This window comes from Perca flavescens, chromosome 12, assembly GCF_004354835.1.
Source record: "Perca flavescens isolate YP-PL-M2 chromosome 12, PFLA_1.0, whole genome shotgun sequence".
In the NCBI taxonomy this organism is placed as follows: Eukaryota; Metazoa; Chordata; class Actinopteri; order Perciformes; family Percidae; genus Perca; species Perca flavescens.
The window spans coordinates 25,408,596-25,427,022 of NC_041342.1; the positions used below are offsets into that span (position 1 = coordinate 25,408,596).

General features: G+C 43.7%; 1 protein-coding gene across 1 annotated transcript; it reads right to left on the reverse strand.

Moving 5' to 3' along the window:
* Positions 1 to 6,703: 6,703 nt before the first annotated feature.
* nop9 (NOP9 nucleolar protein) lies at positions 6,704 to 16,761 on the reverse strand. The gene is made up of 12 exons (XM_028594199.1): positions 16,680 to 16,761; positions 15,518 to 15,756; positions 14,263 to 14,499; positions 13,941 to 14,138; positions 12,773 to 12,880; positions 9,998 to 10,139; positions 9,701 to 9,893; positions 9,463 to 9,603; positions 9,155 to 9,274; positions 8,792 to 9,004; positions 7,070 to 7,175; positions 6,704 to 6,935 (listed from the first exon to the last, which is right to left on the reverse strand). The coding sequence occupies exons 2-12, from the start codon at positions 15,741 to 15,743 to the stop codon at positions 6,781 to 6,783; spliced, it is 1,839 nt and encodes a 612-aa protein (XP_028450000.1). The 5' UTR covers positions 15,744 to 15,756; positions 16,680 to 16,761; the 3' UTR covers positions 6,704 to 6,780.
* Positions 16,762 to 18,427: the final 1,666 nt, after the last annotated feature.

Consider the following 18,427-nt stretch of genomic DNA (forward strand, 5'->3'; position numbering starts at 1 on the left):
TCAGTAGCAAAAACAATCACTTTTAGTGGACAAAAATCGAGGGTGCACAATTGCCCTATTGGGTTTCATTGCAGCCCAGTTCGCGGCGGCCGGTTACTGCGTTCTCTCTCAATGCTGGACCAATTTCAAAGATTTTTGTTCACATCAGTCTATTATACCTCTTTCACACCACATACCAGGGTTGGGCTAGGGTTGTCTGATCACGTTTCAACCGTCCTTTTGGAAATTCAAACTAAGCCAGTTGACACAGATCACCTGGGTCAACCGGGGAGCAAACAGACTGCAGTTCAGTGCGGCTGCTGGGGAGAGCAAATCTCTCTCTTTTCTCTCTGTCCTTTTTGAGTAAATGAGTAGTGAAGCTGACAGGAAGGCCCAACTTTACTTTAGATAAAATTAAACAAAGAGAAATGTTCTCCCCTTGTCTTAAAATAGTCAAACATTTATACTAGAGTAACCTACTTCCTTTACCAGCTGCTGCAATAAATATGCAGAGGAGAAGTCATCAGAGTTCAGAGTCAAATCAGAGTTTGGTGGTTATTTATTTGTGCTTTAGAACTTAAATCACTGCGAAACAATCCAAATAAGCTTACAAAACATAAGTTCTTGTGGTATGCAGCTGGGCTGGAGTATGTGACAAGTTAGCTGTTCCCTGAATTTGACGTGTAAAGCCCAGGCCATTTCTAGCACCTAAGGTAATTGTTATGATTTGCCATAATTTGAAAAAAACATTTGATTGGTTTGGTTTGAATTTCCAGAAAGAGGGTTGAACCATGATCAGTAATAATACGTTTTGTTTATTTCTCTGGCCCCGCCGCATTTACTCCCTCTCTTTTGCACAAGTAAGCGCAGCGGTGCTGAGAGAATTAAACACACTTATTTTCATACATTGACGCAGTTTACCTTGGATTAGGGTGGCACCTATATCATGGTTGCAGCTGTCGCCGTGATCCTGCTCGGCGCTCTGCTACTCCCTGCAGTGCCCTGCTACGCCATGAACTACTACAACTACTATTTCTAATCATAGTTCCATTCTCTTTATTGTGACTTTAATTGCCACTGTTCATCGTACCCCCAACCGGCACTGGCAGACAACCGCCTACCAAGAGCCTGGGTCTGTCCGAGGTTTCTGCCTAATAGGAAGTTTTTCCTCACCACTCGAGGTTTCTGCATAAAAGGGAAACTGTTACACTAAACGCTTGCTCTTGGGGGAGTTATTGGGTCTTTGTAAATTATAGTGTGTGTGGTCTAGACCTACTCTATCTGTAAAGTGTCTTGAGATAACTGATGTTAAGATTTTATACTATAAATAAAATTAAATTGAACGCTGGGTTTTTGCAGGCAGTTTTGCCTGTAAAACTCCGCTCCGGCTCTGCAAAAGGCAGACTAGTGAACATCACAGCACTTACTTTCAGTGGACTGTTGGGAAATTAATTGAACTGCTCCGCTCTGCTGTTGTTGAAGCTGCCTGTGAAAATCCTAAGTTTTGTACAGTCTATGGTGAAAAGCCAGCGTAAAGCACAGTGTGACAAAATGTATGTTGTTGTTTTTTCGGCGACCTGTGAAGACTGCACCACTCTCATTTCCAACCAATCTCATAATTCGAACCGCCCCGGCTAATAGTGAACCAGGTAGTCAAATTGACCCTATGCTGGTCTTCAGCATCTGTGCTCTTGGTGTCTTTGTATAATCATCACAGTTGGGGAATGACATATATATATATATATATATATATATATATATATATATATATATATATATATATATATATATATATATATATATATATATATCTGCAGGCACCGTTTCTGAATAAGGGCTGTGTGCATTTCTCTTTGGATTGGATACTTTCACAGTATTTATATCATCTTGACCAGCATTATACAAAAAAAGACATGGGAATTTCACTTATTACAATATGGAATCTTTTAATGTGTTTATATGCTGATTCTTAATTCCATTCTGTTTCGAGACTGTACCATGGTGTTAATCCATCATGGTACAGTCTCGAAACAGAATGTTAATCTTCTCCGTGAACCATCACCTTATCGTGGTGGAGAGGTTTGTGTGTCTCTGTGAACCTGAGGGCTGTGTTGTCTGGAGCTTTGTGCTCCTGGTAGGGTCTCCCAAGGCAAAGTGGTCTCAGGTGAGGGGCCAGACAAAGAATGGTTCAAAAACCCCAATGAAGAAGCAAGGTAGAGATGGAGTGACCCTGCCGGAGGAAGCCCGGGGCTCCGCCTGGAGCCAGGCCCAGACGGGCGGGCTCGCCGGGCGAGCGCCTGGTGGCCGGGTTTGCCACGGAGCCCGCCGGGCACAGCCCGAACAAGCTACGTGGCTCCCATCTCTCCAGCCCATGGGCCCACCACCTGTGGGAGGAACCGTTGGGGTCGGGTGCGATGCCACATGGGTGGCAGTGAAGGTCAGGGGCCTCAACGGACCAGACCCGGGCGGCAGACGCTGGCTCTGGGACGTGGAACGTCACCTCTCTGTGGGGAAGGAGCCGGAACTGGTGCGGGAGGTGGAGCGCTACCGGTTAGATCTGGTGGGGCTTACCTCTACGCACAGTCTCGGTTCTGGAACCATACTCCTGGATAGGGGTTGGACTCTTTTCTTCTCCGGAGTTGCCCAGGGTGTGAGGCGCCGGGCGGGTGTGGGGATACTCACAAGCCCCGGCTGAGCGCCGCTGTGTTGGAGTTTACCCCGGGACGAGAGGGTCGCCTCCCTCGCCTGCGGGTTGTGGGGGGAAAACTCTGACTGTTGTTTGTGCATATGCACCAAACAGGAGTTCGGAGTATTCGGCCTTCTTGAGACCTTGAGTGGAGCCCTGCATGGGGCGCCAGTGGGGGACTCCATTGTTCTGCTGGGGGACTTCAACGCACACGTGGGCAATGATGGAGACACCTAGAGAGGCGTGATTGGGAGGAACGGCCTCCCTGATCTAAACCAGAGTGGTTGTTTGTTGTTGGACTTCTGTGCTAGTCATGGATTGTCTATAACGAACACCATGTTCGAACATAGGGATGCTCATAAGTGTACCTGGTACCAGAGCACCCTAGGGCAAGGTCAATGATCGATTTCATAATCGTTTCATCTGATCTGAGGCCGTATGTTTTGGACACTCGGGTGAAGAGAGGGGCAGAGCTGTCAACCGATCACCATCTGGTGGTGAGTTGGGTCAGGGGTGGGGAAGACTCTGGACAGACCTGGTAAGCCCAAACGTGTAGTGCGGGTAAATTGGGAACGCCTGGAGGAGTCCCCTGTCCGACAGACTTTCAACTCACACCTCCGGCGGGAGCTTTTCGTGCATCCCTGTGGAGGCTGGGGGCATTGAACCCGAGTGGACAATGTTCAAAGTTTCCATTGCTGAAGCTGCGGCGAGGAGCTGTGGTCTTAGGATCTTAGGTGCCTCAAGGGGCGGTAACCCACGAACACCGTGGTGGACACCAGTGGTCAGGGAAGCCGTCCGACTGAAGAAGGAGTCCTTCCGGGATATGTTATCTCGGAGGACTCCGGAGGCGGTTGCAGGGTACCGAGGGGCCCGAAGGGCTGCAGCCTCTGCCGTGAAAGAGGCAAAGCAGCGGGTGTGGGAGAAGTTTGGAGAAGACATGGAGAAGGACTTTCGGTCGGCACCAAAGTGTTTCTGGAAAACTGTTCGCCACCTCAGGAGGGGAAGGGGGAACCATCCAAGTTGTGTACAGTAAGGATGGGACACTGTTGACCTCCACTGAGGAGGTAATAGGGCGGTGGAAGGAGCACTTTGAGGAACTCCTGAATCCGACTAATCGCCCTCTATGTTAGAGGCAGAGCTGGAGGATAACGGGGATTGTCGTCGATTTCCCAGGCGGAAGTCACTGATGTAGTCAAACAACTACACAGTGGCAAAGCCCCGGGATTGATGAGATCCGTCCAGAAATGCTCAAGGCTCTGGGTGTGGAGGGGCTGTCCTGGTTGACACGCCTCTTCAACATTGCGTGGAAGTCTGGGACGGTGCCAAAGGAGTGGCAGACTGGGGTGGTGGTTCCTCTTTTTAAAAAGGGGGACCAGAGGGTGTGTGCCAATTATAGGGGTATCACACTTCTCAGCCTCCCTGGTAAAGTCTACTCCAAGGTGCTGGAAAGGAGGGTTCGGCCGATAGTCGAACCTCGGGTTGAGGAGGAACAATGCGGATTCCGTCCTGGTCGTGGAACAACGGACCAGCTCTTCACTCTCGCAGGGATCCTGGAGGGAGCCTGGGAGTATGCCCAACCGGTCTACATGTGTTTTGTGGATTTGGAGAAGGCGTATGACCGGGTCCCCCGGGAGATACTGTGGGAGGTGCTGCGGGAGTATGGGGTGAGGGGGTCTCTACTCAGGGCCATCCATTCTCTATACAACCAAAGCGAAAGCTGTGTCCGGGTTCTCGGTAGTAAGTCGGACTCGTTTCAGGTGAGGGTTGGCCTCCGCCAGGGCTGCGCTTTGTCACCAATCCTGTTTGTAATATTTATGGACAGGATATCGAGGCGTAGTCGGGGTGGGGAGGGGTTGCAGTTTGGTGGGCTGGGGATCTCATCGCTGCTCTTTGCAGATGATGTGGTCCTGATGGCATCATCGGCCTGCGACCTTCAGCACTCACTGGATCGGTTCGCAACCGAGTGTGAAGCGGTTGGGATGAGGATCAGCACCTCTAAATCGGAGGCCATGGTTCTCAGCAGGAAACCGATGGAATGCCTTCTCCAGGTAGGGAATGAGTCCTTTTGTTGAAGGAGTTCAAGTACCTTGGGGTTTTGTTCATGAGGGGGGACAATGGAGCGGAGATTGGTCGGAGAATCGGTGCAGCGGGTGCGGTATTGCATTCAATCTATCGCACCGTTGTGACGAAAGAGAGCTGAGCCAGAAGGCAAAGCTCTCGATCTACCGGTCAGTTTTCGCCTACCCTCACCTATGGTCATGAAGGCTGGGTCATGACCGAAAGAACGAGATCCAGGGTACAAGCGGCGAAATGGGTTTCCTCAGGAGGGTGGCTGGCGTCTCCCTTAGAGATAGGGTGAGAAGCTCAGTCATCCGTGAGGAGCTCGGAGTAGAGCCGCTGCTCCTTTGCGTCGAAAGGAGCCAGTTGAGGTGGTTCGGGCATCTGGTAAGGATGCCCCCTGGGCGCCTCCCTAGGGAGGTGTTCCAGGCCCGTCCAGCTGGGAGGAGGCCTCGGGGAAGACCCAGGACTAGGTGGAGGGATTATATCTCCAACCTGGCCTGGGAACGCCTCGGGATCCCCCAGTCGGAGCTGGTTAATGTTGCTCGGGAAAGGGAAGTTTGGGGTCCCCTGCTGGAGCTGCTCCCCCCGCGACCCGACACCGGATAAGCGGACGAAGATGGATGGATGGACCATGGTGTTAATGCATTGCACTATAATATATTGAAAGAGGTTTCTAATATTTTTCCACTTAATTCACATAATGTGAAAGGGCAAAAAATATTAGAAACATCCTACAATAAAATACAATATAATAGAGCAACAATTTAAAAAAAGGATGTATTCATTACAGGACTACTGTGTTGGATTGAATTACAATGGCTTCTATTTTGCTGCTGAATGTAAAAAGGCTGTAGAATTGGACCACAGGGTGTTTCTATAAGGTGGTCTATACCTGACAGATAGGGAGTCGGTACAATATGTCCAGTATAGAACGCTGCATGCTGTCTGTGTGGACAAATCAAACTGTTAATTAATTACAGTGTATATGGGGTATGGTAGCCTTTGTTGTTGTACCCACACTGATGACATGTGCGGTCTTGCAGCATGGCTTCCTGGCCATGTGCTTCTTCACTGAGAAGCATCTGCCAAGATAAAGGCCTTCCTTTTTCAAATCAATACATAATCAATGCTTCCCTTTGTGACTAAGCTAATGCTTTCTCCCACAGGCCTGCGACAAAAGGAGCTCGCTGCTGAGGCACAGAGCAATTTCTAACAGCCTGAATTTGTTTGTTTCCATTATGGAATTATGAGGAAGCACAACATTCAGGGGAACAGAAGAATCTATTATAGCTTCAAAAATGTTCATACCAACATTTTTTTCCCCCAAATGTCTGACCTCTTTTACATATTTAACATGTATGCATACATGAATACTGCATTAGCTATGTTATTGTCATTGTTATTCAGCAATACCAAGTGCAAAAAAACCTTGTTTTTGTCTTTGTGTTCACTAGAGAGCTTGTGTTGCTCTACTCATATAAACATTACGCTAGGAGCCCCTAGTGGCCATGCTGCTCCTTACATCATATAGTACAAATGAAATGTGTGCATAGAACTATTTTACAATGCCATTAGAATCCATTCGCATCTAGAAAATGACGAAGTTCCCAGGAGCAAAAAACTATGCTCAAAATTAAACTATTTTATAGATTTTCTTTGGTATCAAACATCATATAAATATTTTGAACAAAAAAAAACTCAGCTGATTTTACACAGAATGATGTAATTATTTTATTGCTATGGCCAGTTTTGTTTAGCAGCTCCTCTTAACTTTTAGCTGAGGTGAAGGCACGTCAGGAAACCTACGTAGAAAATAAAGCCTCCACAAGCACCTGAACAGAAACTGTTCAAATCATTTTCACCAGGGATGATTTAAAAAAAGGTAAAATTATATTTCCACTGTATTTCACTCTGACCAGTGCTAATGAGAATCCATGCTTTTTTTGAAGAGGTAAAAATTAGCACACAAATACAGAATATTTTCTTCTTTATTTTATTGTATCCAATTTAGCAAAATACACTAACACATTATATAAATATGTATTTTTTTTTTTTTACTCAAGGATGTCACTGAACAGCTTCCGCTTCTTGGACTCGCCCGTCTGTATTTCCTGCCAGTGAGCTCTTCTGTGGATGAAGTGGGAGAGGGCAAATTTGGCCCACACATGGCGAGCAAACTGATCCGACCTCAGCTGGCTTTCACTCAGCACTGGAAGGTAAGGGGAGATGGGAAAAGGAAGTCATTGACAGGGATGTGAACTAAAGACAAAATGTAAAACCAAAATTAAAACAATCTATCAAGCCACCCCTTAGAGTCAGGATTTGGGCAATGGTTTGTATTACCTAGTTCCTGTGCGATGCTTTGCCTGTGACTGACTGTAGCACTGTTCCATACGGCTTCCAGCACCCGACTACCCAACCTGGAGCAGGCCATCTGAACATACTGGCCCTGGGGAGGACAAAATGGTCAACATGGAGCGTGATTAGGTTAGATAATGTCCCTGTGTAGTCGATAATGTTTCACTTCAAACCGAAAAGAGAACAGAAATGTTAATTTCTTCAGGTCAGAAATAAGAATATGAAATAAAACATATTCATATGCAGGTAGTTTTGGTATAGTTTCTAGTTTGTTTTTTTAGGTACCAAAAATCTATGAGTGGAGATTTTCTGGTGAAATACAGTATGCTTTTAATACTTTTGTAGTGTACAATATTTCAATGTTTCCTTTCATGTGACTTGCAACTCACAACAATTTCTTTTTGATATAGTTGAGATTTTTTTTTTATATACTTGATATATTTGATGCATTGTTGTCCCTCTACTTCCACTGGGATTTATGTATGAGCATTCACTGTGTACTGTTTGACGGTCAATCTGAGATATTAATCACCCTGGGTGGCACAGATGGTTAACCACATCTGTTGTCCACTGAAATAACTTTGTGGTGTGGAGTCAATACGCTGATTTTTAATAGCCTTGCACCTACACGATGTGATGTGCGTATAACTATCCTCCTAACACAATTACAAATGCCAAATATTTTCCAGGGAATAATGGTTAGTTGTGCGATAAAGTAGTACTCAAAAGGTCTTGGGTTCCGTCTAAACAGCAGCTGTGTTTAGTCAGAATGTCAGTCTGAATACAGTTAGGAAGAACAAACGGAAACAACCACAAGGATGTCTTGGAGGTAAAGGCCTGTTGTATTCCGTTACAGTGCTTCAACAGTGGCTACTGTAGCTGTGTGCCACAATGACTACAAAAGTGCCACTACTACTTCGCAACCTTAACAAAAAAAAACTCCAATTATAGAGAGCTGAAGTCATGATGTCATCATTACTCATTCAGCATTTCTTTCAGCAGTCTTTCTGAAAAATTAATTATTTCCCTGGGGTTTAATTTCCATATTCTAAGGCTACATTTACATTGCTACGTTTTGGTTTTTAAGCGGCGTTTTGAGCCAAAAGCGCCGTGCACAAAAGTGTTTTTAGCCCCGGTAGAAGAAAACTAACTCGCCCAAAACGCATATCTCATCAACATTCTCGTGTACTGGGCATGCGTGTGCTGGGGGTAAACAGGAGGCGGCATGTATACTCCGCCCGTTGCTGGTAGTTGCCATAGTAACATGGTAACGTAGCCTAAGACAACAGCAACCGGGAAGTTCTGTCTTCACTTTGGCTCTCTATGAGCTTACATTTCATTTTACGGTCTCCTCCAGAGGGTGGAGTCTACATAGACTGGAGGCATATTTAAAACCGTTATAAGACGCAGCAGCATTTGAAATAGAGCTGTAATCTGTCTCTTGACAGTGGACCGCAACAGTCATTGTGAAATTCAACAACAGCGTGGCTTACCACATCCTAATGGATAGGGCTGTTGATATTCTATATTTTTGTTATTGTCAACAAATCCAATTCAAAACCAAGAACAAGCTTCATCAGGCTAAATGTCAGTAATAGTGTTCTAACACTGAAAACAGGAACTGTGAATAGCTAAAAGAAAAGAAATCTCATGTTGTGACAGCTTCCTGTTCTACAATATTCGTATAGAATGCCCCTGTAGTCGTACCTCCAGTCTCTTGAGGATCTTGCCTCTGCCCTTGTCACTGGACGTGGTGATGAGGGCCTGGAGGACGTGGCTGCCCGACGGGTCGGAAGCCAGCGTCAGGAGGTCAGCGGGGCTCAGAGTGCGCAGGCTGCTGAGGAGGAGTGAGCGCTCCTTGAACTTGGCCAGTGCCTGGACCAGCCGGGAGCCGTGGTAACAGATGGACGACAGGGGGACCTGGAAATGACCAAGAACACACAGACCTCAGCATCAATATGCTGCACGGCGCATTCGTTTGTCGTGCAGCTCTGCACTTATTATTCATCTGAAATGTCAAGACGTCCGACGCCCCAAATGATTCAATTAAGACTCCTCTCAGTTGTTTACCTCTGTCTGTATGTTGCCCTCTGCTGTGTCAGAGTGGTAATATACCTCATAGGTGATCAGGGACATGAAGAGAGGGAGGCAGCTGACATGTCGAGAGCCGGGCTCGGCACAGTGGAACGCCTGAGAGGCAACACGTCGACACGGTTGTCATCACCCACAAATCAAACAATAAGCAGTTTTATGGTGTTGTGCACTTTTGATTTTAGTCATAAAAGAGGGAGCAATAAATAAAAACAAGGGTATGGTTGTATTGATTTAAGACTTGGTGGACCGTTGCATCTCAATTACAAACACCCTTTGACGCTTACGCGGAGGAGGCACTGCATCATCTCCTCCTGTTTCTCTTCACTTTCCGCACAGCTCTCGGCCAGTTGGACAATCACCCCCATGTGACCTGCAGCCAGGATGGCCTCCACACCTTGGATCAGCTCATCAAACAACTTCAGGAACTACGGAGAAAAAAGAGAGCGAAAGAAAATGGGAGTAATCCCTGCGGTCACAAAATCCTGACTCTAATCCTTGTGTGACGCAGACATTACCACCAACCAGTTTGTATTTGGCCGAGGCTGCGGTTAGCCTCTGTATGGGGAAGTTGGCGATGGAATGGAGGGCCAAGTCAACCAGCTGACCCTTGAGGTGGTTCTTGTAGAGGTCCCGGAGAAGGGACTTGTGGGATAGCTGTATGATCGTCTCAATGAGGTGGCTGGAGGCCTTGTCCTTGAGAAAGACCAGAAGTGGACTAAAACCAAAAGGAGCGGAGAAACAAAGCCAGCAGTTACATGACATGTCATGGCACAGCGATGCATTCCTGGTTTAAAAAAAAAAAGGGGAACAGTGTCTGACCTCACTCCTGGAGCGGCGTTGCGACTTGTCAGGTACTCCATGATGCGTTTGAGGAGCTGTTTGCAGAGTTTAGGCCGCTTTCTGTGACACACAGTCAACATGGTCTGGAACACGACACTTGCAACAGCGTCAATCACACTTACTAGGAAGGAGAGGGACACAACGGGAGAGGACAATGCTTCTTAGACACTTCTGCTAATTTAAAAGGTGCCCTCTGGCAAACAAAAGTTATATTTACATTCAGCGTTTCTCACCAAAAACAGATTGTGTGTATTGTTGAGGTGTAATAAACAGTGAATGCATTTCCTTCCAGAGCTCATTGATGTCATTATTGATATATGGGTACGGCCGGGTGTATACGTTGACAGATAAAGAGGAGGAGAGAAACGTCAAACTAGGTTTTAGGTTATTTAGAGTGTTAGGGAGGGATCCGTATCAAGATTTTTAAATCAATGTTTGCCAGCTTGCAGTCATCTTTGTCACTGCCTTCGGGGACACATTGCTACAAGTCTGTGTTTGTTACCGACACCAACTGTAGATCAGTGGAATAGTGTGAAATCTGCAGCAGGAATGCCGTGTGCGAGCATGTGCGTTCATGTGCAATGTTTAATTCAATGTTGCAATTGGATCAACATTTTCGCAGGATTTCAAAACGGTGATCAAATACACGTATCCTTTTAGACACGAACAGATAATGCAATTTTCTCTCTGATAAACACTAAGTAAAAGCAGTGTTGGGGACCAAGAGTCTGGTTAAACCTGATTTAAACCAAAAGGCCTCAGATTAAACTGACCTCTGGATACAGGACACACATGTGCTCAGAGACAAAGGAATCTTGGCCTGCATGTAAACCCCAAAGCCGGGGTAATTCACACCTCTATGCGAAAGTGCCAGCCAGAAGGGAAACGCCTCACAACTGGCAGGAAGTCAAAGAACTACAAGATTGTAGTCTTTCGAGTCTTCCTATTGGTTCAGTGGGACCATAAACACAGCAGGGGGTCTTAACCTATAAAAAGCCTGATCCTAGGAAAATCCTCGTCTTCCATTGCAACTCCGTTGCTGAGGGGAGCGCACAAGCGCTTGTGCTGAACTTCCATTTTCTGGAGAAAGTGGATTTTATTTTGGTGGATCCTTGAAAACGCACCAGTGTTTTCATATCTGCAGTGAGAAGGAAACAACGTTTTTCTTCTCAAAGTCGACTAAACTTCCCCCTTTCTGGAGGAAGTTTCTCGGTGGCTGCTGACGAGCGCCAAGGGATTCGTTCTGTTGCATTTCTGTGGAAATCTATGGACAGAAACAAACGGACTGAACACACCGTAAGAAGGCTTATGTCTGGGCAGAGATGAGTAGTGTGTTTATTAATGAGCAAAGGGTTCGCTACCACTTGTTGCCATTAAGGTGATCTGATTTAATCATGTACTGGTCCATATGTGATTATTAATCTGTTCTGTGAATGTATAACTGATCACTATTACTGTCTGCGATAGAATCGCGAAATCAGCTGTTAGCCACTGGAGTGGTTATAATGACCAATGTTTCCCTCAGTAAGTCAAAAGTCTCAGTCTGTCCTAACTCAACGTGTGGTCCAGACCTGAGTAGCTGAGGGGGGCGGGTCATTATCGATATCTTTTCTTTATTCTTCTTCTCTTTCTTCTTTTAAGAACACACACACACGACACAGACTAGCCGCGTAGCTCCCGAGCTAACGCTGTAGTTTAGCCACGTGGAATGGGCTTACGTTCGTACAGAGCTAACACAGGAACTAGCTACCATACCGGCTAAGCGTGCGCGTTTCTTCGGCCCTTCTCCGTGCACCCAGCACCACTACCGCCCTCTTGAGGCTAAATAGTTTTGTGCAGCTCACAGGAGTAGCCATTTTTGGAGTTGTTTTTGTGTTAGAACTACATTTCGACACCCCCCCTCCTTTTTCACTCACTCTCACACACACTCACACAGACACAGACGTGTCCATGCTGCTTTGTTTTTGCTTTGTTTTGGTTGGGATATTGTAAAAGATATGTTTATTATCGAAGGATTATTGATTAGCTACTAATAATTGTGACGTTAATAAATCTTATTATACTTAATTAGCAGTTGCTTGTGATTATTTGTGTACTTGTAATAATTGCTGGTCGATCAGGTCCGTGCTTGGATTCACCCCTTCCTTTATTTCCTTTTTAAACGATTACCACAGAAATGAGACTGTTCCACAGTTTGATTATTGGTCCCTGACTTGCAGGGTGGTGCCCCGTTTTGATTGTTTGTCGATTTGATAAAGTTATTAATAACCATATTCATAACTTTATTAATATTGATACATCTTTGATAATTTGCCAATGATCAAATCTGTACCCTACGAGAATCCTACAGCAACAAAAAAACTTTTTTTACTACCATGCTCACAATACGTTTGCGTCTAATTTTAAAAGAATTGACTTCATGATTGACTTCAACCACTATTCAAAAAAAGTTAAGTGCACACATTCTTCTCTTCTTTTCCAACTATAGCTACAACTAAACGTTCAATGTTAAAAATGAATAGTAATGATTATTGAAATAAATATGGAAAAAAAAATGGAAACTAAAACAGAAATGGAAACCAATGTGAAAACACATATTTAAGTTAACAGAAATAACAGAAATAGATACAGATAGCACCTTTTGCTTTGCAATACCGTGATTTTTTCCCTATGTGATAAAGTTAACTACAATACAAAGTCTTCTTTGTTCTGGCTAAGATGTGGAGACATGTGCTTTGACGAACAATGACTCACGATTAATGTTGTCCATCAAGGTCTCTGTAAGGCTTTTCAGCTCGTACCAAAATGCAGTGGGAATCTCAAAGTCTGTCAGCTGAGGAGCAACGTTGCGTTCTTTTGCACCTGGGGAAACAAATAACAAAGGCGACATGAACACAAGCTGAAAGAGACAAGCCTCTGTGTGTAGGTCTGACACACTGGGCCGGCCTCTCAAAGAACTAGCCAACCGATCAAAAGCTTTATTTTCTCCCTGTGTTTCTTGTTGAAAAAGCAGAGACTGAGGTGACTACCACACCAAATGGATGAAATTATTTCACATTTTACATTTGTTTTCTAGGGTGAAATGCCACTTAGACAGCCCTTTCTAGAATCAATGTTGCCAGGCACTGGGCACACAGGGCCACAGACATTCAACAACAACAGCTTTGTTAGGCCAGGGGTCTTCAAACTCTGTGAGCGAGATGCGGAGGGAGAGACACTGCGTGAGGTGAAAGGGACAAGTGAATGCTGTTGTTTTCTAAAATTACCTGTAAGTTACTTTCTGCTTATTGTAGCTTGGCTGTTGATTTGGCCGCTTACCAACACAGTCACTAGTTCATGGAGGCTTTTTAAGGTACTTTCAAAATCCTTAGTGACTCAAAAAATCATACTCATTATCCAAGGCATAACTCAGTCACAACTGAACACAGACATGTTACAGAGACTTTCATTCAGTGTGACATACAACTGCCGAGGATAACGTTATATAAGGTTTTCATCTTGAATAAACATCCACAAATCCACGTAGAAATCATAGAAAAAAAAAAAGACTACTCTTTATGTTTAAAGTTTTTTTTCACTATCAAAAGTATACAATAATAGCTGTCCGTACATATAGGTGTACACTGAAAACAGGAACCGCTGATAGCTAATTCGGCATACTTTCATGGTGCCTATTTGCCAAAATGTAAACCCATATAAGCGTGAACAGGGCTCAAGTTATAGCCCACACACTGCATAATGACTTCCCAAAGCCCCCAAATTATTGGTACTGTATCTCCAAAGCTAAGGCCATACAATGTCAACCAAATAGAAGTAACACTAGTGACAAAATTGTGATTTTTGTCCGATAGGGGGCCCACTGAGTCAGACTTTGAAAACCTGTGTAAGGCCGAGCAATGAATTTGTGTATGTGTGTAAGTACCTGGACGAGACTCCGTGCGGGCTGGTCCAAGACAGCCTGCCAGCACATGTAAAAGTGTGCGGACCACGTGTGAGCCATGGACATGTTTGATGAACTCTTCGCTGTTGTCTCTCACCGCCTTACTTAAAGACAACACCTGGGCCTCCAACGCTCCACAACTCTCCTCTTCGTCTTCTTCTTCTGTGGTAGCAGACGAGTCTAAAAATGAATGGATACAAACGAGACAAACAAAGCTGAGTTGTTATTTACCTATTTACTGCAAAGCGTTTCATACAGTGATGAGGAGCAGTCTGCCACTCAGTCACGACACATGTAATCTTACCTGTCCACCTGGATATCTGTCTGACTGCACTCTCCACTACGTGGCCGCCGCACCGATCACAAGAAACCGCTTTAAACTCGGACCCTGATTCTCCACCCAGTTCAGCCAGCACCGTGGCCACCTGGTCAGGACTGCACAGTGGGAGCAGCCGCTGCAGGGTGATGCTTCCCGTCTGGTCCATCGACACCACCGTCGCTTTACCTTTCACTTCTGTCAGGACATTTTCCACAAACATCTCTACAGAAGAAACAAGAGTCAAGAGAAATTACACACAGGCAGAGATGGTGCATCTGATATTTAACAACAAGTATTAGGTCATTAGAAACGTCGGAGACGAGAAATTCTGGCGGTGGCGGAGTCAACTAAAAATATAACTATAATGGAACTGGCAGCTTAACCTGCTTGTTATATTTCAGGTAGTCTGGCTCAACGAATGTACATTGCTAGGATAAAGCCTGACGGTGCCGGATGTCCCTCTTCTATCACTATCTCTGCTATCTAACAGTGTGTTTACGTGTACTTAAGTATCCAGGTTATTCACTGCAACCAGGTTACGTGGGTAACTGGAGAACACATTTATGCAATGTAATAATCTGGTTACATGCAGCTCTTCAGATTTCTCTATTACAGGTTTTATTGTTTTTGATAATTTAGTTCAATTTGAACCTGTTCTTTCAACAACAGAGGCCAAGTTTCTGTAAAAGTTTAAACACAAGCAGCTGTACAAAAAGTAAAATACGGTCTAAAACTGGAAGTGGGACTGATTAAAGATTAGGTAAAGAGATTATGAATGTGACCAAAACATTTGATGCCAACTTTTGATACCCTAGTAAGAAGGGTAAGAAGGCAAAGCTACATCATGCAATTCTTGCACAGTAATGAATGAGTCCTGGTGAAATAACTCAAAGTCTGGTTTCTCTTAGAATACATTGGACTGAATGTGAGTAGGGCTGCAACTAAAGATTATTTTCATGTTTGATTAATCTGTCAATGATTTCAATCAATGTATCTATTCATTTTTGTTATAAAATGTCAGAAAATAGTGAAAACTGTCCATCACAAGAGCTAAAGGTGACATTTTCAAATTGCTTGTTTTTCCCCAACCAATAACCCAAAGATATGTATTAATATTGGCAGACCTATGTTATAGATCTGACCATTTTTAGTGTAATGTGCTTTTCTGCAGCACATACCCAACTTTAATCAACTTCCAGTCATCGCTTGCTCAAATGTCCAGAAAAAGAATCCGTCTCACCTCTCTCCTCATTATCTTCAAAGCCTTCAGTGAGTCTTTCCCCAACTCTGCGGAAATAGCCCACACTCAGGGCGTCCAGACGCTTCCTGCCGCCGTCTCCCTGACCCCCTTTTCCTTCTTCACCTCCCCTCCTCTTGCTTTCTCCTCCTTCTCCATCTTCACCAGGATGTCTCCTCTTCTGTCTTTCCCCTTTCTGTGGCTTTCTTTCCTCCGTTTTCGTCAACATAGCTTGGACCTTACTGGAACAGGGAACAGATGAGGGGAAAACATGAAGTAATCGTTAGAGTTTGATGGTTAAGTCCACATTCTCCTGATTCATCAAACAGCATGGCTTTATTAACATTGGTTTACACTGTACACTAATGTTACTAAAGTGTTGGGCTTTAATGCAAATGTAAGTGTTTTATGCAATAGTATTACCAATGTGATAGCTACGCTGAGTAGTGTTTACCTATAATACTAGTAGGGATATACCCTGGAAATCCAGAGTTCGTAAGAGCGTAATTTGAATTTGCTCAGCGAGTCATCCTTAATCTTTCGGATTTGGGTTTGGATTTCCAGGCTAGTAGTGATACAAATTTTTTTTATTATTATTATTCTTTAGTACAGTCTAGTCTGATCAGATAATAAAAATGGGCCAAAACTTCATAAGAAATCAATTAGAAATTAAACTAACGTTACACTAATTAAGACCGCCAATGTAGTTTTGAAAAATTACAGAACAAACACTTTTTCTGTCATCAATGTTTTTTAGTGGATACGTAAGACTAGTGATCGAGCTCAATGTTAGGGAGGCCAAGTTGAAATGATATGTAAACAAGGGACTTAAGTAACAGCAATGCATGCCGAATTGACCTTTGGCTACAAATGATTCAGACGGTGTCATAAGTCATGTTTACGAGGTCAATATGGTTGCCGATAAGCAGTCACAAGTATGGACATATTCTTCAAAAAGGACTTTGGCTAAAAGACGAACACAGCTGAGAAGGCTTCCACGCTAACTCCCTGCATGACAAATCTTCACAAACTAGCTCGAAATTTTTTTCGAAACAAGTGGATATTTTATCAAATTCTTCAAGAACATTTAAATGAGACATTAAGTTTAATTCTTGCAAAATATGAATCAGAAATCATGTAAGGCAACAAACGTAGTTCAACTCACGTGTGGAGAAGACCTGTGTTGTGGACGCGTAGTGATGACGTAGTATTGGGCGGCGCCTACTGCTACTAAGCAAGTCCACAACTTGCTGTGGTTTTTTGTTGCACAATTCAAATTTATTAAATAGTTTTTTTAATCACGTCATTTATTTATTTATGCCCCCCATTTCTCAGAAAGAAACTAATACTACCTTAATATTCCCTTACTATGTTTACAGTTTACATAATTATTATGCCCTTTGACAGTTATAAAGTAGGCTACCAGTGTAATATTGTATCAGCCTACTAGTACCAAAGTCAGATTAACAAAGCCTGACCTGAAAAAGCCTGACCGGAACAATGCCACTTCTAAGACAAGGTTCTCTGAAAATCAAAATGCTGATTTCTACTGCATGTTAATAACTGTAATATGATAAAGTGCACTCAGCTTCGGTTGTAACCACCAGAGGGCAGCATGGTTACTTTCCTGGTAGAAGTATTTGATGACCGCGCTCACCCCAAGCCTCTCTGTAGTTGGTAACGTTCAGAGGTGTGACCACAAGGCATGTAGCTCAATCAAAAAAATTAAAAAACACCAGTGACTCATAACTTAATGAAGACTTCTGACACAAAATACCTTATACCTTCCCCAAGCACAAAGAGGAAGAACCTTGTAGGGGGACTGCTGTATAGCTTTTCAGCTTTGTCTTTAGAAAATAGACAGCCATTTTTCAATTTGTAGTATACAAACCAAAGCATCTTAATTAGTGACATTTTTTTTTAAACTTAATCTTTTTTAATTTGATATACTAGTAAATTATCTACAAATACTATTACTAAAAATTATCTAAAATTAGGTCAATATTCCAAATCTTCCAAATCTTAAGTTATGACCTTTGGACCTATGACTTGCTTTTGACTTGCAAAATAATGGTCCTACTGTCCCATTTCTGACAATAATGAAAGCATTACTTCCTCTTAAAAGTGACATACCCCTGCCTACAGTCTATGTTTGAGCGTGTAGTGAAATGAATCAGAGGGGAGGCAAGACGTTGAGATGTTGTCATTTCATTGTCAGAATGGAAACAGGACATGTAATACTTTCCACAGGTAAACTGCAAGAGCAGAAGCAAGTGGAATATCTTATATGATGAATGTACATGTTTTAAAAATGCCTTTTAAATGTCCACTGATGAGGTGTGTCCAGGCAAAAGTGATTTATTAGATCTTCAAAGACTACAAAGAAGGACATTGAGATAAAGAGAAGTAGATGGTTTTGAGATTTCCATGTTTTCAGCCATGTCTATTTGTTGGGTCCACCAGTTTGGGATCCATACTGTCATATCTCAAAAACTGAGTTGGATTGTCATTGAATTTGGTACAGATATTCCTGTCCCCCTCATCAACAAGGCCCCGGACCCCCACTGACTCCTTCCCCCCGTCCCTAGTCCCAGTTTATTCCTTATTCATGTTTAATATGTCTGTGTATTTATGCACCATTCACCAAGGCAAACTCCCCCGTAGGTGTAACTTACTGTGGCAGTAAACCCTTTTCTGATTTTGATGTCTTGTAATAACTTTGATGATTCTCTCGCTCCATCATCAGATAAACATTGTTCCAAGTGCATTGTTTTTTGACTAAATAATTACATTCACATCAGCCTAAGCTGTACCTTGTGTTTTGTATAGTGATAGTTGTTTAGTAGTTTAGTGATGTTAGCATGCTGACGTTAGCGTTTAACTCCAAAGCTCTTTAGTTGTGACAGTCTCATA

Bases quoted from the DNA above. Each gene is read 5' to 3' on its own strand.
- nop9 (XM_028594199.1), bottom strand. From the start codon at position 15,743: ATGTTGACGAAAACGGAGGAAAGAAAGCCACAGAAAGGGGAAAGACAG. The intron at 10,140-12,772 runs GTGAGTCATTGT...TCTCCTTCCTAG, and splicing joins CTTGATGGACAACATTAATC to TAAGTGTGATTGACGCTGTT. The intron at 6,936-7,069 runs GTAATACAAACC...CTTACCTTCCAG, and splicing joins AAGCATCGCACAGGAACTAG to TGCTGAGTGAAAGCCAGCTG.